The 27,995-nt window shown below is 39.4% G+C and overlaps 1 protein-coding gene across 4 annotated transcripts in view; it reads left to right on the top strand.

Annotated features, from left to right (window-relative positions):
* Positions 1–27,995, top strand: part of MCC (MCC regulator of WNT signaling pathway) — a 189,837-nt gene that overhangs the window by 92,375 nt on the left and 69,467 nt on the right. For all 4 annotated transcript variants that reach the window (XM_018072900.2, XM_018072901.2, XM_008921437.3 and 1 more), the window contains one exon: positions 27,708–27,821. In XM_018072900.2, the coding sequence (XP_017928389.1) occupies positions 27,708–27,821 (114 nt within the window). The remainder of the gene's footprint in view (positions 1–27,707; positions 27,822–27,995) is intronic.

Genomic DNA, 27,995 nt, shown 5'->3' with positions numbered 1-27,995 from the left:
AGTTTTAAATTCTGTGACTCTAAATGCAACCAGTTGTTCCATGCAATCACTGTCCATACTTGTTTATCACCGACACACCCAAATCGTCTTGCATCCATATGTGGTTCACACTGCAACAGAGCTGCCTGTTTTCCAGGGCATGAAGAGCTTTCCAATAAGTCAATGTGGTAAGGAAAATGGAACTTTAAATATTATACATGGAATTGAATCAGGGGGAGGGAAGAAAATATTGGAATTTCATATTAGAAATTCAGGTATTCTTGACTAACTTAAGCTAAATTGGTAGAACCAGTTTTAAACTGAGGTAGTACTTCAGTCAGCTTTGGAAACAGGAATAATAAAAACACAGTGCAGAACTGTGTATTAAACAGAATTACATTCTTATTATCATGTATTGTGTATGCTATGTATTGCATGTATTATACAACATGTTGTTGCTATTTTATATTATTGTGTTCTTAATGCAGAATTAAGGGCAAAGTAGATGGGTCAGCTTGAAGTGAACTACAGCTGCCTGAAAGCCTTTTCTATGATGTTAGTTATGTTAGTCTGTTTCCATCATTGGGATTCTGGAGTACAGGATTGGCCAAAAGATTGGTTCAGTCAAGTGTATTTGGTATTCTTGAAATAATACATTTTGCAGTTCAGGAATGTGTAAGCAGTCCTATATTTGTCATGGGAAACCTTCATCCTCCCTTTATTTTTACAAGTGTTAGTTACAGGCAGTTACCTGTGCATGCAACTTTAGGCCGAATCTGAAGGCCTGAATAGGAAAAGTTTAACTCTGTTTGCATGAACATTACATGGAGATTTATAAAAGGCCAACTTCTCAGACAGTTTGTATGCACAAAATATGTAAATATGTAAAAGCTGTTACATAATTGTTCATATAAAAATACAAAAATATATTATATATTATATATTATATATTATATATTATATAATTTTTGTATAAAAATACAAAAAAGAAACTGTTGAAAATTATTATTTTTCTTTTTAGCTTACATAAATATGAGTTAATTTTTAGTTCTGTAGATTGAAATCTGTTGCTCATATTGAAATCTGTTGGTTAATGTTAGTGCAGTACTGTCTGCCATGTTTGTGGGATAGAAAGCTCTCCTCTCCCTGTGTTTATTGCTCCCTGAAAACAATTGATTTGCCGGGCACATTGCTTTTTGAAGAAGGATGGGAAGACATGATTTTCAAAGAAGGACAAGACTGGGATGGATGTCAGAGCACTGCTCCCATTTTAATAAGGTTTCAGTCAGCATCACTCTATGCACTTAGTGCCCTGCTTCAATTTATCTGTCTGAGTTTTATTTGGAGCAATTCAAATGGTAGAGTTGCTGTGGGTAGAGTGATTGTCATGTAATATTAATTAGTTTGCTGGTAAGCATAGATTCCCCTGCTTTCTTTGCAGGGTCTAGGGTAGGGTGATGAGTCTGTGGAGTGTTTTCTTTAGTCAAACAAATACTTAATTTGAGATGTATATGTCTTCCTCAACAAAGCTTATTAAAAAATTACTGCGAAGGCTTTTTTTTAATAGAAAAATTAATAAATTCTGCACTTACTGTTATCTTCGATATGTTCCAAGCATTTTTTAAATGTCTTTCTGACAGATGGTCTCCATAGCTCTTCTCTGGAATCAGGTATGCCCATTAAAAGAGGGAACATAAATAGGTCAGATGAAGCTGCTAACTGTAATAATGTAACTCAGGAGTACTGGGCATAACACTGGGTTTTGGTACAACAGCACATCTTTCTGATTATTGTCTGAGAATTATGTTGTAACCTATCCACAGAAAATTCATATATAGAGCTGTTGCTATTACTGTATTTTTATCTGACAGCTTTTGCTGTTTTTGTTTATATGGTCTGGCTAGATATTTGGGGTGGTTTGGCTGGATATTAATTTAGTTTCTCTGAAACAGAAATACAGTTTTAAAAAGTAATGATTAAAGAATATTTTTAAAATCCAGTTTGCCTGTCAAAGAATAGGAAGAAGGTTTAAAGGCTGAAAGTAAACAAGAAGATTTGCTACAGAGGCTATTTTTGAGCTTACCATTTTTGCAAGGCGCCCAGGATTTACTGTGGTGTTACTATTTTACTTATTTGTTAGCTGTAAACAGATATATTTTGGGTATGTGAGAAGGTGGTTATAGCTACTTACAGCTTTTAGGGTTCTTATTACTGGTTGGCAGGATGCCTGTCTGTGTTTCATGTCAAATGTTTTCCAAATGTGAGTGCATCAGAGGCTGGTCTGCCCTAACCCACACACTTGTGTGTTCATTGGATTTGGCTGCTTCATTGCAATATCAATGTGAAGTTTTGACCATTTCCCTTCAGAAGTTCCTTCTGATAGCAGGAGAATTGGTTGTTCCTGGTGGTGTAAACCAGAAGCACATACTTCAGTTCTGATTCTTTCAAAACACCTTTATTAAAGTGCTTTCATGATGTCAACGTGCTGTTCAGAACCTTGTATCTTTGAGGACGCAATTAAACGAGGAGATCAGGGAGTGTTTTTCACTTTAGGTACTAGGAAGTAGTGTAAGCATCATTATTCAGCTGGTTTGTTTATTATTTATTTATAGCACAAAAGAGGGTAAAAAACCAGAAGGTAGCTTTTGAGCATGCAAGTGTCTGAAGCAAATAAATCCTGAGAAGTTGCACATCATCTAAACCACCTTTTAAAATACCAAGTGTGATGGTGGAACCAGAAGAGCTCTTCAGGATTACAGAGGAATGCTGCTTTCAGCTATGAGGGAGGGAATTGGAAGCACAACTTGGCATGCATCACAAATGCACAACTCAGTGTGGTACAGCACTTAGGGCAGGGGCAGGGTCGGAATCAGCTTTGTAACAGAGCAATTACAAAGAAATTATGAAGAATAGACTAGAATGACTACCAGTGTCACTTACCTGGTGGTGAGGTTATGAGCTCCAAAACCAGTCTGTCCAAGGAAACTCCATGTAACTCAAGACAGCTCACAGCCATTATTTATGGAAGTATTGTCAAATAATTCAGTTTTGTTCACATATGTTGCTTATCCTTAAGTAATGAACAATTTTTTTTTTACTGTATTTAGTCAAATTTCCAAATTACTTATTATAACAGGAACATGGATACAAAAGTATCCATGTATTCCAATGTTTAACTCTGTATGTGTGAGTATATGTATTTAGGGAATTCAGTTTTCAGTAAAATAAGTCCAGACTGGAATTTGTCATTCATATTCAAACCAAAGTTGTGATGAAATTTTTCATCCAGCCGCACAGTGCAATTAATGCAGATTTTTTGTGATGATTTATGCACAAGATGGGCATTGGCATGGAAATTCTTCACTCCTTTATAGTGGCTTCCTTCCATAAGAAAGTGCTTTTTAATGGTTTTGTACTAAACCATAGTGAACTAGACAAAACTATTAGTCTGACCACTACTTACTTGTCTTACTAGACAGAGGCATGCAAGGAGCAGTCACAAATAACATGTTCATTTTCAAATATAGAGGATCATATGCAATGTACTTAAGTTGGCTGTGTTGTTAGAATCTGCAACCCAGAACTGTGTTTGTAATGGATTTTAGTATGGTGACATTTGTAAGCTTACTATTGACAATGATATATATTCATTTTATTGGTCTTCTATTGCTAAGCTTTAGGATCCTCTTGTATATGTCACATTTTCATGGTTTCTTATTTTTGCACTATGATGACAACTATAGATTTAGGTTTAAGAACACAAATACTTCACGGAAAAGGAGAGCATCTTCCTGTGGGCTTTTACACCTCTTATAGTATGATCTGGATGCCCTTTGAATTGAAGAGTCTTGTGTTTTAATTTGGCTTACTAAATAATGTAGTACTGTTTTGTCAAACTGATGTTTAGCACTGTGAAAATGTGTTAATATGCATGTTCTTAGACTGAAATAATAGTTTCCCTTTCAACTCTGTTTCTAACCTGTGACTTCTGACTTTATGTTGAGCTGTAGAGTGTTTTGTTCTCTGTTGTTGCACGTGCATGCTTATTATAGTAGGTTTGTTACTTGGAAATTTACTACAAATATTAGCACCTGAAAATAAATCTTTGGTAGTCTGGAAATGTGATATGCAACGGGAACATTCTCCAGCCTCCAGATAAGGTCTGCAAAGTACCATTGAGACGTAAAGTAATCTGTGGTTTGGGTCATCCTGAAAGCTCTTATTGATATGAAATGAGTCTCAGTGGAGAAGTCCTGCTGTCACATGTTCATCATGCACTGATTGAGAGCAGAGGGATCGACTTAGAGAGAAGGCTGGAGCTATTTCTTATGCTGAAAAGACTGAGGGTGTGAAAGGAGCTGATGCTTCATTAAGCTGCACTGATTAAAAATGGCAGCTCCTGTTAGACATAAGATGCTGTGTTCACTGCTAATGGGACAAGTAAGCAGTTTATTAAGGTAAGGGCATTGTTCTTCAGAAGCAGATTTGAGAAGCTTTGTTTATTGTCCACGGGGGGGTGGGGGGGTTGAAATGCAGTTTGCTGCTTTGTTATCTGGAAAAAGAAATTGGCTGCTCTGTAAGATAGCCTTGTCAGAGAAACAACTGGAATGCAGAAATGGCTTTTGAACTCAGGATGGATTTGTTTTTGCTTCCCAGGCAGTCAGCATCAGTGTTTTGAACAAAAAGGAGGAGGCTAATTACCACAAGGTTTCCTGTTCATGTGGATAAGCTTCCATAAAGAAACAGGAAAACAGAAATTCTCACAATGAATCAGTATTCTGCTGCATTTTGTGACATTCTTTGTAAATTGTAAATGAAGGAGAAATAGGTGTCTGCAAAAAACAGAGGCTGTGTGGAAGGTACTGCAAGAAAAGAATGTCCCCAAAAAAGCAGGGTTATGCAAAATGCCTCTCCAGTATTGGACTTAGGTGCTTTTACGTACTTGATGAGAGGTGTGTTCGTGGGTGTTCTAGCTGGTCCCTCCAGGGGATGCAGGGTAGCCTGAGGTTTGTAGATAAAGATGGAGGGAGTAGAAGCCAACTTTGCTGCTCTATGGGGAGCACGGTACTTAGTCTGTACTTGGAAGGACTAGTTGTTGGACTGGCCACTCCTCTCTGCCAGGGCACATAGCTCTTGCCCTTTCCTCTCCCAAGTATGTGTACATATACATGCATACACACATTCCTAAACAAGAAGGGCTTTCTAGAGGAAATACAGTTACTGAAACAACAACTAGCTGCACGTAGAATTTTTCAGGAGAGGATTTTAGTTAGAGGAAGAGCTCTGCAGGGCTGGCAGGGGCTCCTGCGGGCAAGGCTGGCAGGGCGTCCATCGCCCACCCATCTCTTGTTCCCGTTGGGGACAGCGAAACACCCGCAGCCGGAAATACCACTCGAGGTTAAAGAAAGGTCTGCTCTAGGTGACTTTATTGGTTTGTTTTCCCTCTGAAAGCGAGATGGAGCAGTCGCTGCGTCCCATGAAGAATACGAAAGCATCTTTGTTCCCGCCGGCCTGTTTCCCTCTCCTCCAACTCCCACACTTTTTTTTTTCGGCTTAGACGCCGTGTTACAGTCGCATCGCGTCTTTCCTGACCTGCGGCTTTTCTTTTGTGGCCGTGGGGACCTGGGCTCGGCCGGGGGGAAGGGTGGAGCGGGGAAGGAAGCGGGGAACGGGAAGTTGAGGAGGGAGTCCGGGGAGGCTCCGTGTCCTGCGGGAAGTGGGAGCGCGGGCGGCCCCGGGCACCGGCGGCGGGGACTCGCTGCAACGCGAGGATGAGAGACCCAGGTAAGGCAGCAGGAGAGCAGAGGGATGGTGAGTCCGTATGTAGTTCTTGTGCCCCCGCCATTTTCTGCGGCTAAGGCTTTTTTTTCCTGCTTTATAGCGGGACAGGTACTGCAGGGAACTCAAAACAGGTGCCAAGTGTGAACCAAACATGATTTTTTTAAACTTAAGTTGCAGGAGATGAATGTTGGGCTTTGAATAATAAGTGATCCCAACCTGCATGTTTAACCTCTGCAAGATCTTAACTGGGAGGAGCGACAATTTAAAAACATGGGTGCAGGGGGTTTTTTTTACACTGTAAATACCTTTAGGTTTATATGAACATGGGAGTAAATAATTGCCTTACTGATTATCCCAGAGAGGATTGGGAGCAGTCTTGCAAATCATCTCTCTCTCAGTTATGCACTGAAATTGCCACCCTATATGTCAGAGGCAGATGTAGATAACACCGAGAGGAAGTGCTGGTGGCACTGGATCATAATTAAGCAGTCTCGATATAAATGTTTCAGACACGTGAGATATTGGGAATGGGAGCTCCAGCCAAAGAACAATGAGATCACATATTGGAGGTCCAGGTGAGGAGAATTACGTGACTGAGCTGACCATTGGAACTTTCAAAACTGAGAAAGAACTTGGCTTACTAGGAAGGATAAATCAATGAAGGATCTAGAGAGTTACAGGGAAACTTTGCACTCTTAAAAATATACAAAACAAAACATGATGTCATAGTGAATCCATTCTTTCCTTTGATCTGAAAGCCTCTCCACAGCTTTTAACTGTCTCCATCCCCACAGCTAATAAAAGAGAAACAAATTAGCAAGCTTATTTTATACAAAATGTTCAGAATATTTTTTCAGCAGTTATGTAGTAAAAATAAATACAGAATATTGAACTCCTTAACTTAAAATGTCTTATTTTTAAAGTAATTATTTAACAAATTCTGCCTGCACTTTTGTTAAAGTACCAGTTGTGGTGAACATGGTGTGAACAACCTTTTAAAAAGGCTTTTAACCAAATTTTACTGAGTATAAAGAAATTATACCATTGTATTTTGATTTGCATAATAATTGCATTGCCAAGTGGAAACATGGCAGGGGTCAACTGCAAGAATAGACCTGTTTTCAATTATCAGTCCTTTTAATTCACATCAGTAAACTTATTGTAATGCCAAATACAGATTGGTTATGAATGGTGTTTTTATGTGAACCTACCTGGCAGTACAGAAGAGCTAGAGAAAATAAATAATACGAGATAATACTTTATTACAATAACCATGAGCTTTTAGACCACACATCTGAATACACTTTATTTGGGGAAAACAATTTCTGCACATTCTTATCTAGAGCATTAGCTCTTCTGGACCAGACAGCATAGGTGTTTTCTGTGTTTGGCAGGGCGTGTGCAAAATGTTCCATCGCCACAGGTAGCGGTAATAAAAGTTTTCTGACAAAAAAAATGCATAATTTTCTTTTTCAATAAAGATTTCCTCTTTAACCTCAGTCATTACATAACACTGTTGTTACAGCCTTAACCTTCTTCTGCATCTTTGCATAGATTTATTTTTCACTAGGAAACAAAGCAAATCTCACCAGTCTGCTCCTGTGCATGTTAGTACAGGTAAACCCCAGCAGCGTGTAACACATTTGCTTTATTTCCATCTTAATGAGAAACAGTACAAAGGGCAGTGGTGAAGAATCGTGGAAGCCTCTCTAACTTAGTGCTGTTGTGACAGCCACAGACCCCATGAACATTGGACCAGGTATGTGAAGGGGAGGAATTGTACACAATTTGCTCAAAGAGGAAAAGTTCTTGCTACCAAGTGCACAATAAAGAAGGTAGAAATGGGCAGTCCATTTCACTCTTACCTTCCATCAGTGTGGTGGGAGTAAGGAACGTGCCCATGCTACATGCAGGATTAATTCTGAACCTCAGTTTCCACTTTGGGTTGGCCACTGCTTCCGAAGAATGCTGCAAACACTACCTCTGTTTTGCAAGATAGATGGTACTTGCTTTAGGAGGCTGAGACAAGGCCAAAAAGATTTACAGTGTAGGATCCTCTTCTCTATGTCTCCATGGCTTAACTGTTTTCTTGTTGTTGAGGAAGTCAAGAGGGAGCTGTGTTCCAAAACATGCTCTTGGGAAATCAGATTAACCTTTTCTTTTCAAAGATAACTGTGCTTTAAAAAAAAAAAAAATACAAAATTCTGGACTTGTTCTTAAGTTTGATGGCTTTTTAATAGTTACAATAAGAGCAAGATTCACAGCAGTGGTTTCTTTTGCTATACATTTCTTTGACATCATCTAAGTAACCTTGCAAACAACTCTGGCTTTGTTTTATATTTAGCTTACTGTTTTATTGGTGCAGGCCTTTTGGAGTGTCTGAACTTGTTTGTTTGGGGTTTCCTTCTCACTTTTGGAACTGTGTGGGCTGGTTTATGTTAGCTCTGTATCCATCCTGTAGGAATCCCTATAAACTAAAACTTCACACCTAAAGAAGAAGACACCACCTGTCTTTTTGTTTCCTCCTGTTAAAGGAGGGTCTTTCCAAACTCTTGAGTAGGTATGGGAGGTATGATAGCTACAGTGCCCTTTACTACTCTGGTCTTAGAGAAGTCACACTTGCCATTTACCACTCAGTATATTATTAAGTCAGTTCTCCACCTTGCATCAGCAGTGACAGAAGTTCAAATGCATTATTCACTTCCTTCATTGCTATCTCAAGGGCAGCTGTTGCACAGATGGGACTCAGGTGCTCTTATTTTTACCAGTATGTTGTCTAATCTTCCTCAATATTAGAAGATTATGTGATACAAGTTACCTCAGCCCAATTACAATAGGGAATAAGGAATAGTTTTAATCTTTGCTCCACAGTATTTCATTAAGTACATGAATTCAATTGTCCTCCTTTTCTCTCAAATGCGGGATTTTAATCAATACTAATGACAACACCTCAGATACATCGCTTTTCCAATCCAGTGTGGTAAATCCTTTATTTCTGGAGACATTATTGTTGCTGTTATTGACATCCTTTTCCGTCCCTTTGTTATTGTGTAACAACTACAGCAAAGTGAACAATAAGAGCTGGCGTGAGCAGTCTAAATGCTCAGCCACGTCCACAGGCCTCGGCGCATTCTTCCTCTTCCTTTTGTGACCTCATTGCATGTTTTACAGCTGTCACTGAGACTCTGGTCCATGCCTGGAGAAGCAGGCGTGCACATCTTGGCACCCTTGCTTGCTCACATGCTCTCTCTGACTGTCTTTTATTAGCACCCCCAGCCCAGTTATTCACCCAGTCTGTGACTCAGGGGATACATTTCACCTCTGTATGGACAGGATGCTGTGGGAAGCATAAGCAATAATCTGGAGGCCAAGACTAGGAGATCACAACCCAGTAGCAGATTTGCTCATTTCTCACTTGGGTCCTTATTCTGCTTTTTAGAATTTGGGTACACTGTATTTATTATTTACACATTATTATTTACATATATTTTACATTAGTTTCCACATTTAATTTTAGGGAAATCTGTCACAGTCCTGCTCATGTGATCACTTTTTCCTCTCCTCTAGAGGATGGCTTCAGTAATTCAAAAAACAGGCAAAAATGAACCTTTCTCTGTAGAATCTCTATGCCTGAATAAAATGCATATGAAGACAGTGTCAAAATATTTACCATAGAGACAGCGGAGATATTTTGAGAGGTCATGCAGGCTAGAATGTGAAGACAACAGCACTTTTCCATGCTGTTTTAGGTGTCCTGGAGGAATTATGGGAACAGTTGAGATGACAAAAGCACAAAGCAGGTCTTTAACAACAGAGAAAGCTGCTGGAGAGGAAGAAACTAAAAGCCTCAGGCAGAATCTCACTGTGAAGCAAGCAGTTAGTCCTTCTGTCTTGCTGATGAGTGTTGCCAAAAGGAGGTGCTAGATTTCCCACTCCAGGGTGGACTGAGTTCAGGCAAAAAGAGATTAATGCATTGGTTGTGAGTGACATGGGCAGAAGGCACAAGTTAGACAGTGCTGTGTGTGATAGACTTGAAACACAGTGCAGGTAGGAAGTAGAACTCTGGGAGTATGTGAAGGTGCGGGTACACACTGAAGATATGGTGATAACAAGGAAGTCAGCTTGAGCTGTGACTCATTGAGTTTCATAGTGACTCATAAAGGATGGTCATGAGGTCTGAGAAAATAGATGTTTCCTTGTACTGTCTTAGCTGAGTGAAGTTTAGTCAGTTTTCACTTTGATAGAATGAATGTTTTGGATGGGATGAAACTGATTTCCGGTGAATTCTGAGAAGCTACAGTGCACGTGACCCCCGTGTACTAAACTCGTAGGTAATTTTCTTTTCTGCCCGTTAGAGAATGTGGAACAGGTTGATATTTAATGATTTTCCAACTCACTTCTCTCTGAAATTAACTGTGCATTAGCCAGACCTGCAAAGACAAACCTCTTTGTTGCCCAGTTGGATTACAGCCAGCATGAAAGCAGCAAAGTCAGAATCACTTATTTGGAAGTGAACTCCCTCATTTTTTTAAAAGCTATTTTTAGACGATTGTTGAAGTTTCCTCCTCTGGCACAGAGTATTTTTCAGTGTTTTGCTGAGTTGCATAACATCTCACTTAGGTTTTGGAAAGTTCATTTAACATGCTTGATTATCATATCTTTTCGGTTCTTAAATTGAAGTAGATTTTTTAAAAAAATCATTAGACTTCATCACTTACTCCTTTGTCCTCTTTGTTGTTGTAATCCCATACTAAATTGAAATTAGGCTTTTAAGTGTATCTGAAAGAAGGGAGAGGATCAAGGTGCTCTAGGTGGCACTGATTTTCTCACCTGGGAACATGCTGGGGCTCTCAGTCTTGTAGAGCACTGAGGTGTGTTGACCCCCTCTGGCAGCCAAGCACCCCTCTGGTCACTCAGTCACTGCCCCAAAGTGGGATGGGGGAGAGGATCAGAAGGGCAGGTGTTCAGAGGGTCTTCTCTGGTGAGCCAGAAATAATGCCAGCCTAAAGCAGGATTAGAAGACTGCCAATCAAAACTGTACTAGGCTATCCAATTTATGAATTTACGTGCTTTCCTGTGGTGTTGCATATTTATGAGTAGTATGACTCTTATAAAGAATTCAGGCTCAATTCTTTTATTCTTACCTCTTTAGAGATGCATTGAAGAGAACCTCTTAGTTTATGCACAAGAAGTAGTAAGTAATACAGTAGTGAAGATCACAGCAGTTGTGCTGCTAAGTTTTCCTTGTGAGTTGTATTTTTTTAAGGCTTTTAAGGAAAGAGTAATTCTTTACTTTGGCTTTATCTTAGGCTTTTTCTTTTTTTTTTTTTTGTTGTGTTTTGTTTTGTTTTAAGATATGCTTTTATGTTATAAAGACAGGAAGTTAAGAGGACTAAAAAGAGGACAGGTTTAAAGGTTTCACAGAACTGTAGTGGTGCAGAGATTATTTGCTCAGCTGTTGCAGTTAGTGCAGGATTTCTCTCTATTCTAGTCCTAAGACAAGTGCTCAGCGTACCTTATATATAACTTTGTTTACTACTACTATGTAGTATTTCGGAACCTTTTCCAACTCTTCAACATGCCTTAAAAAATGGAAACTCAAACTTGTCTCTTGGGAGATTGTTAAACTGAACAACTTCATTCAGTCAGAAAAAACCCCAACATAACATACTTTCCTTATTCTCCTAATTCTTGTGACCCAAATGCATTTCCACATTGGGTCCATACCCTGGAATTTGCTGGTTATGCTCCTTGCCACTTACCCAGATTATTTCTCTCAACTTCACCTGCCTCACAGATGTGGAAATCTGTTGTGATGAAAATAGCATTTGAAAGTAGGTAGATTGACACACAAAGCAATCTGCTCAGTGGCTTTGTGCTTCTCATTGTACTTTTCTGAATTTCCCTCAGCATACCATTCTCTGCTTGGTATTCCATTTCTCAGGACGGAATGAATTATTCCAGGTGGCTTCTTACCTGAACTGCAGACAAGTCCTCTTCTGGACTGCCTAATAAGACTCCTTTCATAAAGACACAGTTCTTTCTCCTGCTGCTTCACTTTCCCTTTGTGTCTCCCTCAGAGCCTGCTGCACATTAACTCGTATTGTCTGGCCTTCTACCAAATTCACTTTAATTTCCAAACATCTTTGTAAATGTTTTGTACTGTACCTCAGAGTTCACTAGTGTTTCCAGCACCACCCTTTTTACACTTATTTGCAGATGTCATTAGTTCAATTTAGTTCCCTTTTATAGGTATTGAAGAAGCTGGAGATGAGCCTTACCAAGTAATGCCTCTGCACAGCTTAGTACCATTTTGGTTTATTCTGTTGTGACATTGTGCATATCTAAGTTAATTAAATTGGAAATTAAGTATTCCTAAGACACTTCAAGCTTTTACTTAAGTGTAATGTATTCTGTAGTTACCACATCTAGGACTTTTTTGTTTGGATGTTTGATTAGGGGATCTCATTTTAGGTTTTTTGGCAGAATGAAGGCACTTCCTTCTGTAGCCTTATTGCATTTCTATAATGGTCCTTGGAAAGACCTTTATTACTTTCAGGGGTTTTTAACCTCTTAGCAGCTGGGCAATAGTGGTGAAGCTGTTTACCTAACAAATAAAAGCCATTGTATTTTTAAATCCATTGTGCCTTATACTCTAGATCCATTATTTTCTACGCTCATTATGACTGTGCATCCAATTCGGGGCCTGCCAGTACCATAAAGGTGAAGGAGTGCAGGGAAAGGGCTGCCAACACAATCAGGGGCTGGAGCACTTGCTGTGGGAGAAGAGGCTGTGGGATCTGGGCTGGTTCGGTCTGAAGAAAGGATGGCTTCAGGTTGATGTAATAGAACCCCTCTGTGCCTGTGGAGTGGTTATCACAGTGGGGGACTCAAACTCTTGCTGATATAAACAGTGGGAGGGTGCATAAACAATGTGCATAAGTTGAAATGAGAGTTAACTGAATATATGGAAAAAAACCTGTGAGAACAGTCAAGAAGAGAACTGCGTACTCAGAGCTGCTGTGCAGACTCCATCCGTAGCAGTTCTCAAGGCCCAGCTGTGCAAAAAGTCCTGAGCAACCTTGACTCTAATGTGAGCAGGAGGTTGGGCCAAAGACCAACCATCCAAGGTGAATCATTTCACATTCTGGACCATTCATCAGCCTATTCCACTCCTTATTCTTCAGATATACCACTCCTGATCCTTCATGTTTCAGGGTTTGTTTCCTTGTTTGAAGAACAGTAAGTTATTCAATAACATTGGATTAACTCTTATTTCTTCAGTCTTTTAAAATCCAGGTTGCATTTCCAAACATGCCTCTTACGTAGTTTGGCAGATGTATCTTTATCAATTGATAAGTTCTTTGTAAAGAACTAATTTCATCATCTTTAAAAATAAGGGTGAGAATTCTGTTTGTCAGCTGGTCTGGTGTTTCCATGATGTTTGACAGCAGAGCACATTACTATGATTAATTTATAAAAGAAAATGGTGTTCTGAAATGACTGTAGGGCATGGTTTCCATGAAATGTGAACAAGTTGGAACTAAAATAAGCTATATCTAATATTTCAGTCCCATCCGAGGTCCTGCTTTTTTAGCTATTAATAATGTACAGCCCTCTTTTACATACACTTCTGGACAGTAGTGCTCAGTGTAGTGTATATATCTTTGTTCCTTCTTAGTTTACTTTCTCCTATGCCTCATAGCTGCTGCAATAAAATATTTTAAGGTATGGAATGATAAGCTCCAAAGTCTTTTTTGTTGGTTTCTTTTACAGGAGTGGCTGCAGAAGCTTTTCTTGTTTCTCTGTTCAGTGAAGACAGATTGAAATATCTTGACTTGAGTGCCTACTACGCAATTTCCCAAAACAGTGTCACTAAATTTTAATGTCTACAGTGGGGAAAAGCATAATTTTTCATATTCATTGCAGTATAACAATAAAAGCTTTTCTTCCATTCCCTCTGTGGTTTTGCTTCAGAGATGTAAAATCACTGGTGCATTTGTGGTTTTATGTGAATGAAATGTCTCTTCTCAATTACTATTTCAAGACAAGCTTGCTAATTCCCATTGTCCTACTCTCAAAAAATGAAGCTACAATGTGTAAGGCCTGCTGGGATTTCAGAGGGTTGGGACATTCCCATCTGCATATATTCTGCCTGTGGCTGAGGAGTGGGTTGAGCAGATGGAGTGGTTGATTCTCACAGTTTCCATATTTTTGTTGGTAGTTCAAATCTGTCCATTGATAGTCACATAGCTAAGGATGTAAAACAAAACCTGATTTTTCCTTGACTGATTGTGCTGCATTTGTATCTCAAACAGTATATACTTCAGGGATATGATAAAATGCTGGGACTGTAAAGTTGGTAACACTGCAAAAATGTGCATGAGTTGTGCAGAAAGATGTTTATGTTTAAATGTAATGCTCTTGCCTAGAGCCATCTGGTTTATACTGTCCTTGAATTCTTTTCCAGATCTCTGTCTTGTTTTCTGAGTTTGTAATATGATGGAACATTTGCTATTAATTAGAAAAGCCCTAAATATCCTTACTTAAGGAAAGCAGCTAACTCAAGTCTCAGGAAACTCAAGCATATTATTTCAGAGCAGGGTTGTCTAATTCACGGCAGCATTTACAGAGCAAGTCCACTCAGTCTGCCATCACAACATTTGGGAAAAGTTGGGGGTGACTACAGAGGAAGCATACATAACCCCTACAACTGCATTTGTCCCTAGGTACACACTCTGATAGGGAAGCTGTTGGCTGCTGTTACTGCATCATTATGTGAAAAGAAAGGGAAGGCAGAACTGATTATTTCAGAGTATGGCTGGTGGGTAGCACTGAATTACATAGGTAGCTCTGAGCTTCAGGTAGAAGTACCTGCAAGAGGGCTGTAAAATAGGTGATACAAACCTCTGCTTGCTGCCAGAGACTTCAGACCACTGTGACTCAGAAAAAAACTTGGCTGGTACATAAGTATTCCTTCTCTGTTTTCTAACAGCAGCCCAAACTGGCATTTATTCTCCTCCGAGTATGGAAAAGGGGGAAGAATTAGAGAGATAAGGGCTTCTGTGGTATCCCCACACATCACACTCTTGTAGACTTACTCTCAAATCTCATGCTTTTGCTAGGCAGTGGAACTGACTTCAGCAAAAAGTCTTAACCAGGTTAATACAAATCCAGTTTTGACCAACAGCACCTTAAGGAAATTGTGTAATGTTCTGCTGGTGCAGGAGGGACTGTTTCAGTCTTGTTATATGTATATAAATGGGACTTCAGTGGAGGTTTTTAAGGGTGCACAAGCTGTGCATGATCAGAGCTCAGAGAAGCAGATTATAAATTTCTCTGGTTCTCTGCTGTTGAACCTGGGCAAATGGGAAATCTTAGTAACAGGATTATAGAGCACCACAAATTACGTTTACAGAAATACTCTGCTGGAGTTATTTGGGAGGATAATGTGAGAATCTTATATGGTTGGTGCACACAAACTCAGGAAACATTTCTTCCCTTCCTGCTGCTCACCTCCCTTCCTTTAAGAAATATCTACACTTAAATTTGATTGGATGTAGATATATGGTATGTCAGGAACTTGAAAAATTACACTAGAATTTGTATATCCTAGGCAGTTAAGCCACACTGTACATGCAATTATATATTTGTGATTACAATTTAATTGAAGTGGGAAGGGAACACTAGGACTGAGACTTGTTTTATCTCCACTGTGGAAGTTTTTTGGAATATGTTTTTTGTAAACTTTCTGTCTCAGTCCAGACCTTAGTAATAGCTCTTTAAAACTGTGTCCTAAGAGAGGTTGACACCTTTTTAATCTGGAATATATAGTGTATATCAGTATGGGGGTTTTTAGATTGGAACAGACCCTTAAATACATTATCTGATTCTGGAATCTCAGAACAAGACAGGAAAATAAATTACTTTCCATCATTTTCTGGGTCAAATCCAGTTTTATTTTTTCCTCTTTGTTATAGTGGACATTTGGATTCCTGCTGATTAGATTGCTTTACAGTAATGTTAGCGCAGCCAAATTGGCAAGAAGATAGCCCATTGTATGAGTCAAGAAAGAGCAAATTAACGGTGGCATCTGTAACTCTTTTACCCTCCCAGTTGAGACTACAGGAGTATTTTGCAGAGTACTTAGAGATATGCTCAGTGACTGAAATTGAACTGTGTCAGAATAACTTGAGATCACAAGGCAAGGATTTTTCCTTCAGAAGAAAACTGTTAGCTTGCTTTTAGTTTGTTCCCAGCCTTAAGCCCCTCAGAAATTTCAACATCTGTATGGCTAGAAGAGTCCCAAATACAGTCTTAGGTTCACTTAGGGGAATTGAATAAACACTTAAGCATATGTTACGAATTCAGTTGTGTGATGCCAAGGATTTACTCTGTGAGCCCCAGGTTCTGTAGTGAGATTTCCTCCAACATGGAAGTGGTAGGGCCTCTGGTGAGATTAGAGGAAGAGTAAACGAAATAGTGATGGGAAAAGCCTGTTGCTAGGACAGCAAGTCTTGTACCAGACACAGAAAACTATTCTGTGACTGTTCACAGGAGTCTGGGGAAAGCAGGAAGAGGTATATATGTATTTGGCTGATGAGGGTTCAGTTTTCAGGCACTGGGGGGTTGCTGCTTCTGCCCAGGTAGCCACTTCTAGTTTTGCTGCCTGTCCTTCACTGAGTGCTGTGCAACTTGTTTCAAGCTTGGCTATTTGTAGTAATATTTTGTTTAAAATGCAGTCTGGGTCCATCTAATGACAAATTCAACTTCTGAGACTTGGATGAGGTGCCTGAGGCATAGCTTTATGTGAAAGGTAGCCATCAGTACCTTCTTGAGTAGGTTCGTGGAACAGACAAAATACTTTGTTACTTGAAAATGGACTAAGACAGCTGGGGAGTGTGGTTGGGAGGAGGAGGAACAAGCACCTTCCTATTGCAGTGTAAAAATACCCTTGAGAAAACAGCATAATTAATGTTAGTTTTCTATGACTATTACTTATTTTAAAAAGCTGATTTATCTCAACAAGATTTTAAAAGTTTATTTTTCAGTACATATTCCCAAGTATTCTGGCACGTTTAGCAGTTAGGTGCATTTCAGCTAAGTAAAATCATAAAGTATTCCATTATGGTGAGCAAGTTAAAAAAAAAAAATAACTGGTTACTTTGTAAAATTGCTTTTTTTTTTCCCAGCAATAACACGTTTTAAACTTGACCCTTGCTGTTGTATATCTGATCCTTGTCACAAAGTCTTTTTTTAAAAATATCTGTTTATCGACTTCATTCTCTGGGGCTTACATATCTGTGGCAGCTGAGTGTGCTGCTGCATACTCAGCATTGCAGCTGAAAGAGGCAAAAATGGTGACTGCAAACAGAGACGGTATTAATTGCTCCCTGCACTTAGTTAAATAGCTGCATTGATGCATAACAGCAGGAGGGAGAGGGTTAATGAGAGGCTAATTCCATCTTCATAGGGACCACAGGGCTGAATGGAAACAGCTGCTGCACAGGGAGTTGCTGTGTTCAGCAGCTTTAGTGAGGAGAGGGAGCAGAAAAGATAGAAAAGAAAGAACAAATAAAAGTGTCCTATGTCAGGACCCCAGTAAGAGAAGAACTCATAACAGACAGAAGGGAAGGAAGGGAGAGTTCAGGCTGGAATTGCAGACTGGAGGAGGGGGTGCAGCCACCTGCATGCCCTTGACCTCTCTCTGTGAATGTCAAGGCTTACAATTCAGTCAACACAGTATAGCGTAGGTGTAGCTTGGATTTAAAACAGCACAGCTGGGTAAATGCATCCTTAGCTGAGCTAGTGGACTCTGTTAGAAAGTGGGGCAACGTTGCTTGGGATGGAGGCTGGATATATATGACATTGATTCACCAGAACTGCATGCTTCTGATGGCGTTTGTCAAAACATGAATGAAAATAGGAGCTTGGTTCACTGAGGTGAGCAACTCAAGAATCAAGTTATCCACAGCTCTGTAGAATATGAATAATTTGCGTAATTGTCATCTCTGGTACTTGCCGTGATATCATCACTTGACAGTTGCCTTCTTTCACTTGTTACATCTGTTGTGTGCACAGGCATGTCTTCCCTTCCTACTCACATACCAGCATTCACACACGAAACCTTTCAAAATGCAGATGTGTCTGCATTTTGACTAAAGCTTGCTCCTGTGATTGAGGGTACTCATTAAATCCTCAGAAATGCTTTAGCTAAAGACAGAACCTAACTGCTCCATAGAGAAGAAACTGCTAATGCAGTTTCCCACTAGTTTCTCCTCAAGACATGCGTTTTTTCCTGCAACTGGTACAGTTACCTGAGTTGGGGGTGGTGAGGAGGGCAACCAACTTTGAGCTTCTCAGCACAGAGAGCTGTGGAATGTACCCAGGATATATGCTTGAGAACATAAGGATTGCTTATATACAGGCTAGATTGACCCAAATGTTAATACAGTGAAGGCCAGTGGTGTAATATGTGCCTAGATTTAGGTTGCTGACAGCAAAATTCAGCTTGGCCAGCTGTGCAGTCAAGCACTCTCCCTCTCTCAGGACTGTAATGTGTCAGGCACCAGAACTGTAAAACCAGAGTGCTCCAAAGAAAGGCAAAAGCGAAAGAGCTTCTCCTGTTAGATATAGATTAGGGCTTGTCAGCTCAGATGATAAGGGAGAAAAAGGGGTATATGTTTTGAGAGAGCATAAATTCACAAGTGCTACGAAGAAGGTCAAAAGGGACAAAAGTTATCCCTGAGGTGCAGAACATGCAAAGCAATACCAGGGAAGCTTTACAAATGTGTACACAGTTCTTATGCTTTTTCTTCGACTTCTGTGATTTGCCATTCTCAGAGGCAGGATGCTGGACTGTCAGCTGTTGGCTGGTCTGGTACAGCACTTCTTTAGTATGCTCTTTGAACGAGGAAACTTAGTTTAAGATGGTAAAAATATGATTTATTTTTTTTTCCACCAATGTTACTTCAGTTACACTGGGAATGGGTACTGTTTCATTAATAAAATTACATTAATGATAGCATTTCTTGATATTTCAAGATTTTAGAGCTCAGAGAAATGTAAATAGAAAAAAAATAATGCAGCTATGTAAGTCTTCACCCGAACTATGAAGTATCATGTTATACAGATGGTGAAGCCATGGAAAATGAAAAAAGTAAATTCCACTTTCATTCCCCCAGATTATTTGAGTAGTATGCCACATGCTATGTAAAGATTCAAGCAAGAATGCTGTATGAATAAGGTACAAATTTTATGAAGAATTAACGCAGAATAGCTTTAACTTTGGAATCAGCAAATGTTTTGGCCTACGTTGTGTGCAGGGGTGAAAAATAAGCCATGTGTTAAATGGATTAATGCAGTGTTGATCCTTTTCTGTCAGGACAATTAACATGAGTAAAATATTTGCCCTACTTTAAACAGATAAGGAGGTACTGCATTGTGTTCCTCTCAAGATTAATGTTTCTATATCGGCAGCAGAGAGCACAAGATTTATTTGTTGAACCTTATGTAGATTTACTGCTATGCCAGTTACTGCTTGAAAGCTGTTTATGAACCATGCTCACAGCAAGTCTTTTTGTGTCTTTAGTGAAAGTGGTCGTAAGAAGGATACAGAGACATTGTTAAGTCTTAAGTGGAATGTGTGACACATACAATGCCTCTAAATTATAAATTTTGTCTTGTCATGACCCCTGATTTTCTTCTATATATGTGCATACATGGGCATGCATTTGTATGATATAAACATAAAAAATGTAGAAGTTGCTGTACGAGCAACTTCCTGTGCTGTCCTGACTTCCTTAGAGAATTAGTAATGTTTTTTTCCTGTTATTATTTGATGATTTAAAGCAAAGAAAATTATACTCAAGGAGAGAATGACAATCTAAGGGGATGTGCACTTTCCATGGAACCATGCTCTGGACTCATAAATATCTATGCAACTCCTGTTTATTTAATAGGACTCCATGGGTGAAATACAGGGTTGAGTTTGGCATTCAAAGTCCAAGATAAGGAGTGAACCTGCCTTGGGCTTGGTAGAGACAGGCAGATAATGGTGGAAATACTCCGTAAATTAGTTTCAGAATGTTAGAGCAATTGCAATTTTTTTATTTGACTGAGGCTTCCAACTTTGATACTTATAAGCTTCTGTAATTTCATTAAGTGCAATTAATTTTTGGGCATGTGAATATACAAATGAAGATTTATTGTCCAGTAGACACATCTGAATCTTCACTTTTATTCTTTTTCAGAAAAATTGCAGAGAAAAGGTCATATAAAATGAGTAGTCTTAACCAAAATACATAGTAATCCAGTTGGAAAATGGCTTTTCCATTTGCAGAAGTTTTTGACATTTAAAAAAAATTGCTATGCACTTTTTCCTGATGGACCAAGGAATATTTTTTACATTAGTTGAAGAAGAAAGTAGAGACATCCTCACTTGAACAAGAACTAGTTTATCTGTCAAGCCCCTGCATCTGCAGTTATAAGAAAGAAAAGAAAAAAAATGAGGTCATTGTGGGAGGAGGTGTTTTGAGAAATACATTTAATCTTGTACTAGGATTTTCCAGGCACCTTTTTCTTCCACGAGTTGTGCAGACCAAGTTGTGAACTGGGCAAAAATTCTAAACACTGCATTCATGAACACTTCGAGTAGTTTCTGGTTTGTAATTACTGTGTGTTTGTACCTTTGAATTAATTTTAATTCCATCTTTACAAATTGCTGTCACCACTTGACTTAAATATTCTAGTCTGGGTTTGTCATGCTACAGGTCCTTGATTCTCTGCAAATTTTACAGCTACTTGCTTTTTTATTTGGAGAAGGCTGCTAAATAAATTGCTGAAAAGGTACAAAGCCACTTGAACAAATGCCTGATGCCATAGACAGAGATACCGTGTTGGGTTATTAGTCTGGTGCACAACAAAAGAAAATATTTCTTATGAACTGAATAATACATCCAGGTTACTGAAACGCTAAAAGACTTACCCACATAAATTCCTATTCAGTGGGCAGATTGACGGCTGCCAGTTGTTCAGACTTACCTGTGCAGATGCAATTGATAGTAAACATTTATCAATGTTTATCACCTTTTGAGTTTGTGCACTGGAGATTCCATTGCTTGAAATGTAAGCCATATAATGATTAAAAAAGAAAAATGCATTCATGCAATTGAGTTTCTTTCAAAAATTCTGGTTCATGAATGGTATGTCTCTGTGCTGCTTCCTTCTAAAAGTAGTTGCCACCAGAAAAGAGTTTGAGGCATCATTCAGAAATTTTGCATAAGATTTTCTGATGGCTAGCATCAGACATGAACATTCACATAACTGGAATCAGTTGGAGGAGTTCTGCAACTCACTACTTTAGTCTTATAGAGAAAACCCCCCCGTGGTTTTCACTGAAGCAAAAATTTTTTTTAATGTTTTTTCAAGCAGAAGAAGTTTTAAATGGAATTTTTCAATAAGAGATTTAGTTCAAAAGAGTTATGCCATAGAGAGCAAGAAGTTACTCTGATAGGCCTGTGGACTTTTTTAGAAGGGAGGGAGTTAGGATGGAATGTAAAAGTTGTGCTTAAGATTTTTCTTTATTCAGCATACTTTCACTGAGAAAGAAACTGTGACATACTCCTTTATAACATACTTACTGTTAAAGCTGATTCATCACAAAGCCTTATCAAGGCTGTATTTTGCAACAGTGATTGTTTTCTATCCAATTCATTGAAATTATAATTTCAGTAATAACGTCCAGTGCAGTAGAAAACCTCAAGAGGAAATAACACACAGTCTCCTGCAGTTTGCCATCCATTTACAAAGCCTTCAGGAAAATTAGTCAGCTTTTTCCCTGGTGTATTGACCAGGTAACAAGAAAGAGGAGGCAATAAAAGATGTAGGACTTGTGATTGGAAATGTCAGAATGTACTGGGTGTTTCTTATGAGAGAAATACTCAAAGATAACTTACACAAAGGTTTATGGCATGGAGCTTGAGGGAAATTGTGGAAACTTCCTGCAGCAACTTAAGTTACAGCAGCATAGGTAGTTTTCCTGCCTAGGATTTTGTATCAAGTCTGAAGAAATTACCTGTCCTTCAAGAAACTGTGCATCCCTTTTTGAAGTGGTTGGCAGCTAAAGATTAGGAGTCAAGAGAACTGACTTCTGCCTAAAATGGCAAGTGTGACCTTGGAGAGAGTTGCTTGTACTAAGAATTGACCTTCAATAGTGAGACGGTGACCTGGGAATGCAGCATGGACAAATCTGAGATTTACAGCCAGGAGTGAAAAGATTAGTGATATTTAAGCCATGTAAAACTTGAGTGTTGTTTATAGCACATTATCTTTCTTAAAACATTCTAAACCCTACTACTTTATTGTAAGCTGGGAGGTCACTGGAGACTGCAACTTCTTCTCCACCTGTTCACCCTGGAGAACCTTTAATTGGTGAGTGCAGTTAGGGATACAGAGGGTTCTGGGAGAAGTGGGGATTTGAAGACATTTGAAGAGAGTATGGCTGGTGGCCTGAGGTTAAAGAAGTGGGGAGAGGAATGCAGAGGTCTCGGAGATGCAGAAGTCAAGTAATTAAGAACTGAACTTAATGTATTTTGTTAAGCAAGCACACGCTCATCCAGGGAGTTTTGCTGCCACGACTAGGAGTCTTAAAGTTGATTGGCTGCTTTTAAAAATCATTTTAGAGCCGTACTTTTGGAAGTTACATAGTGGACATTCTAATATAGAGCTCTTTAGGGTGTGAGCTGCTAAGGAAAGCTGGGGCGATGTTTTCTTTCTTTGAATTTCAGACAATTGGACAAGTACATTTCAGAGGTTTTGGTGGGGTTTTTGCCTTTTTTTTTCTTTTTTTTTTTCTTCCTGTTGCTGAGACAGCTGGTTGGCTTATGGTGGAAGCAAAGTGCTGGATATGTGGATCACTGATTTGACATGGCAATACAGATTTTGCTTCCCTAAATTTATGGTGACAGTACATCACATCATGTCTGGAGACAGAGATCCTAAGTTTAGCTTTATTGCTATTCCACAGTCTTGTCTTTAGAAATCAGAAATTATTTTCTGTTTCAGAAGTGTTGGCAAGAACACAGGAACCACAGGATGCTTTAATAAATTATGATTAAGTTAGCATAGTAAGTAGTATCTTAATTTTTGAGTGGTTCTTGAATGGCATTTTCTGTTTTGAAAGGTCTGGATTGTTGTCAGTCGGAAGAAACTGAAGTTGAAGGAGCAAGTTAAGGTGATACAGAAAATGGTGAGGGTCTTGGAAAACAAGTCACTGTGGACAAGCTTATACTGTCTGGGATGTTGTAACCAGCCCTATACTGTGGGTCACCTCAGTGCTAAATGCAGAGGATTGAGTGAGGTTCACTCTTGGGATTAGTTTTCCACTCCTTTCTTTCCTGAAGGACAAAAGGTGTGCTCATCACCTGAGCAAACTGGAAAGAAACATAGGAATGAAGTTTGGCATCTTGAGATTTTCAAGGGACTGCACTGAACCTTGCTGTTTTTCTCCTAAGTTAATTTTCTCCAGTCATGTTTGGCAAAAGGGGAAATAGAAAAAAATAGATCTGTTTCCTCTTTCCATCAGTTCATTGATAGAGACATAATTTTTCTTACTTAAATTGGGAGTGACTGTAAAGAGAGTAGGAATGCTAAATTCACTGAAGTGGAAATAAAATCCTTCTAAGTATGGACATATCAAACCCTTCCTAGCTCATAATTGCATAATAATTTAATTTTTTATTTTTACTTAAAGAAAGGCTATGGTCCAAGGCAATGTGTTAAGACTGAGTTGAAGTGAAGACAGTATTTTGTCCTAAGCTTGGTGTCCCACAGCCTCATTTTCATACGTTCATACATTGCTGTTACTTTGCTCCCTCACTTGGAGCGGAAGTAGCAACAGATTCCTCCTCTGGAAGGTGAAAGCAAGGCTGACCATTCTTGCACAGTATCAGTGTCAGTTTAGAGGCTGTTCGTGTGGATGTGCGGGCTACCCACCAGTGCCACAGTCAAGGTTCATAAGAATCCCAAAAGAGTGAACTTTGCAACATGTAGTTCTTTTGTTCAACCTCCAGATTCAGATATTTTTTCTCTTTTGGTTTTAGGTGTCAGTGTTGGGCTTTTTTTCTCATGTCACCTAAAATTTTGATTTCTGTGATGTTGTAAACATCGGTTGTAATAGAAGCAGGGCCGTTACTGTAGGCCTCAAGCACACTCAGAAGTGCTATTAGCACCATGTTTCACTCTTCAAGTGTGAATTGCCAGATGTCATGGTTTGAGAGCTCCAAAAAATCTAATTCTCTATCAAAGCCCCCTCCCCCAATCTCAACCTAGTATAAGATGTGTTTTTTCCAGACAAAACACGAGACTCAGAATGGGGGAAAGGAAATATATTACAAATGACTGTACAAATAAATATTATAATACATTGCACATAAATATTATAATACATTATACACACAATCTCAACTATCTCTACCATGACATAAGTATTTACAATGGATCAGATCTCTTCTCCCCTCCAAATAAAAGTCCAGGAGGGAAGAAGGACAGATCCCTTCTTCAGAGCAGCAATGTCTCTAAGGCAGCAGGTTCTCTCTGTCTCTATGCAGCAGCCGTAACTGGATTATTGTAGCTGGATCTCTTTTCAATACACACAAGGGGGTCTCCAAGCCCCTTGGCCCATTGTCTCCAAACGAGGGTCTTCAAGACACAAGGGGATCTCCTTTCACCCCTCTTGGCTCTCCTTCGACTCCAAGCAAAGGTCTCACCTGTGGACTGCCAACAGGGACAAAACTCGCTTCACCACAGGCATATCACGAAATGCAGGGGCAGCTTCGTGAAAGTCCCTTCCTCAGGGGAGTTCACCCCGGAGTCAGAACATCTTGGGCAGCATTCAATTGAAAGCTTTTACCTCAAGAGTTCTACCAGAGCTCCTGTGCTCTATCTCAGGCTGCCAGGCTTGTCAGCAGCAGCAAGGGGGGCCAAGGTCAACCCCCCGCATTCCTTCTCCGTCCCGGTCCAGCTTCAGGATGTCTTTGAGCTTCTCAGCTCCTCTCTCTCTGGTGCTGCAGCACTCCAAGGCTCCTCTCTTTAATAGGAGTCCATCTCCCTCCTTTCTCAGAGGTCTCAAAGGGGTATGGGGTTTTATTCCAGTTCTTACCCCAACTCTGTCTCTCTGCTGCTGTCTCTCTTTCTCGACTCTCCTTTGAGGAGTTCTCTCTCTTGCTGCATGCCGTTTGCTGTTTGGTTCAGTTCTTATCTGTCCTGGCTCTCAGCCACAGTCTATGGACGCTGCTTCTGCTGGTGCTCTGTCTCTGCTCACTCACAGTGGAGAAAACTTTCTTAGCTCTCAGCTGCAGGCACCTAGCCCAGCTTTATGCTGTTCCAGGTCCCCACAGGCCCCGCTGGGGGCTGGGGGGGGCTCAGGCCCCGCTGGGGGCTGGGGGGGGCTCAGCCCCCAGTGGGCCTGCTGCTGTTTCTCCTCGTGGCTTTCACAACATGGCCACTTCTTCTACTGCCAAACTACAACTAACCTTCTCTTCCATTTGCTTGTGGTATATTTACATTTTGCAGAAGCACCCATTGGACAAAACTTCAAAACTTCCAGGGGTCACCACCCCCTGGGGTTGAACCATTTTACAACTGCAGGGGGAAAAACTGTTTCCCCCTACCACACCAGATTAATTTTTCAAAGGATAACATTCCATAACTGCATCTTTTTTCTTCTTTTGTTTTTTTTTTTTAGTATGTTCTAAAACTGATCCTGCTCACTGAAATAACAGTAGTTTACCTGTTCTATATAATTTTTTTAACAATCTTTAATGTATTTTCTTTATCCAACAGTTTTTGCTGTGATTAGATTTGGGGTTTGATTTGTTTTATGAAATAGGTTGAAATATTCACAAGTGTCTGCGAACGAAAAATTATTTGTGATCTCAATCTAGCCTCTAGTAAGTCAATTGGTGTGTATCTGCTGTGGAAAACACAGCCACAGGAAAGCCAAGGGGTTAAATAAGAGTAAGGTCTGACCTCTAATGATTTCACAGCTCTTGTAGAGATGCAAATGCAAACAAGGAAAATTGAGCTATTGTTCTTAATATTTCTCTCTCCTATAAACAAAACCTTTGTTTTCCGATATTGTCTTTGTGTCAAATACCATTTGTAAATACTTTACATTTCAAAACTAGCTCAAACCCCATATTCATTTATGCTTGTATAGAGACAATCAAAGCATTTTGTCCTGTAAAGTATGGCATCTTATTTGTTCCCCAGAGAAGCTGTAGGATCTCCACTCTTAGAAGTCCTCAATCCACCTGGACCTGGTGGGTTGGGTAAGGGCTTGGATGAGTGACCTCCAGTGGTCCCTGTCAGCCTCAGCCATCCTGCGATTTTGCAGATTTAGAGTCTTCAATATTCAGTGCATTTTGGAAAGGCCTGGTATCTGTGTTAATTAAACTCAAACCAAATGTAGAAACGTTTACGCAACATGTAATTGTGCATGTGTGTATTTGCACTTAAGCAAATAACTGCATTTCCTAAGAAGTTTTTGTAACTGACATAATAAAAATGCTTTGTACTGAACTCACAAATGAAGATGTCCAGAGCTTCTCGAATAAGCATTTAAAACTGCAGAGTTTGCATCCAAAAACCTTTTTAAAGTTATGTTTTCTGTCTTGAAGCCAGAGGGTTTTTTCTATAACACTGACAATACTGTATGTGAAGAAGCTTTTGCCAAATAATCTAGTCTCTCTGCTGTCATGAAGCTCCTTTCATATCAGTATGTGAAAGCACGTATGGTTTTGCTGGCTTCCAGTATTGGAAAGGTAAAATTGATATCAGAATGGGACTCACTAGCTGATTCATTGTAAATGAAGCATGAAAAATAACTTTTAAGTGACCCTCCCAATAAAATATCAGAGTGAGGGACTGAAACTGACTGAAGGACTAGAAGCAGGGTTTATGTTTCAGTCTGAGTCTTGACAGCAGAGCAGTGTCTGCTGTGTTGCTTACTCTGGTGTGAAAAGTCACTTTTGTTTTCTTACCCAGTATAACTTGAAGCTGTTTCTTTACTACTACAAAGAAAGACTTCAGTATTAGTGGCTAGTTTTCCTCCAGGACTTTTCAGTTGTAGTTACCAGTACTGAGTGTTGAATTCTAGCTGATGCCTTTGGTGACACGATTAATGGGATATTTAAGGACAAAGAGAGTGTGAACGAGTTAAAAGTATAGGATTCTTGTAAGAACTGTTCTTGTTTTCTAAGTTGTGTAGCTAATCTAGTTTCAATGTTACTAGTTATCCTAACCTGATAGATATTACCAAATGCTATCAGTTAAATGTAGAACATATCTTTCATCAAAAGGATCTACTGCAGAAAGAAAAACAGTTCATGTTCTTCATGTGTGGGTTCAGTAGATTAGATTTGTTGAAACTCACTGGCATGGGACTGAGCAGAACTGCAGAGCAGTAGCTCAAGGTGGAGTAAGCTTTAGTTGCAAAATAAACCCAAATCCTCTGCATGGAGGTATTCCCTTCACCAAACTGATAATCTCTATATGTCTAAAGGCATCGAAACTTGATACACCTTTGTAATACCAATCTTAGTCAACATTTACTATAAGGTTTTAGAGCACAAGACTCAACCTGCCTCCTAATAAACTAACATTAGAACTAATCTACACATTTCTACCTGAATTATTCTTCATTGTATTTATCCTTATAAAGGATATGGTGAAGGAATGTGTGTGCTGTCTGGAGAGAAAAATTCCATGTTAAAAATATTTATTTGCATGTAGATTCCTTTTAGACTTTGTTCCACTAAAGTTCCTATTAACTACTACAGAAATCCAGTGATACTGTAGCTGCTGTATAATACTGTCTCTTGTCTGAAATGCTACTGCTACATAGCTTGTGAATTAGTTAATTTGTTTCTTTCATTTTTGTCTTCCAGCTTCATTTAGCAGCCCTGGCTTCATTAAAGGGAGACATAGTGGAGCTTAATAAATGTCTACAACAAACAGAAAAGGAACGTGACCTGTTGGAAAAGAAACTGGCTAAAGCACAGGTGAGCAACAGTAGTTCAAGATTCTGAAGACGGTCCTTGGTTTTGTGGAGCTGTTGTTTCTCAGAGAGGAGTATAGTATGTGGGGAGAGAATAAAATACTCAACAATGTCAAAAGTGAAAAGAATTTTAGGACTGCAAGACACATACTTGCCATGGGTTATAAGTTTTATGTGT

Source organism: Manacus vitellinus, unplaced genomic scaffold (assembly GCF_001715985.3).
Source record: "Manacus vitellinus isolate BGI_N305 unplaced genomic scaffold, ASM171598v3 scaffold_23_pilon, whole genome shotgun sequence".
In the NCBI taxonomy this organism is placed as follows: Eukaryota; Metazoa; Chordata; class Aves; order Passeriformes; family Pipridae; genus Manacus; species Manacus vitellinus.
The sequence above is the reverse complement of the archived record's forward strand: the minus strand, read 5'-3'. Positions and strand labels throughout refer to the sequence as shown.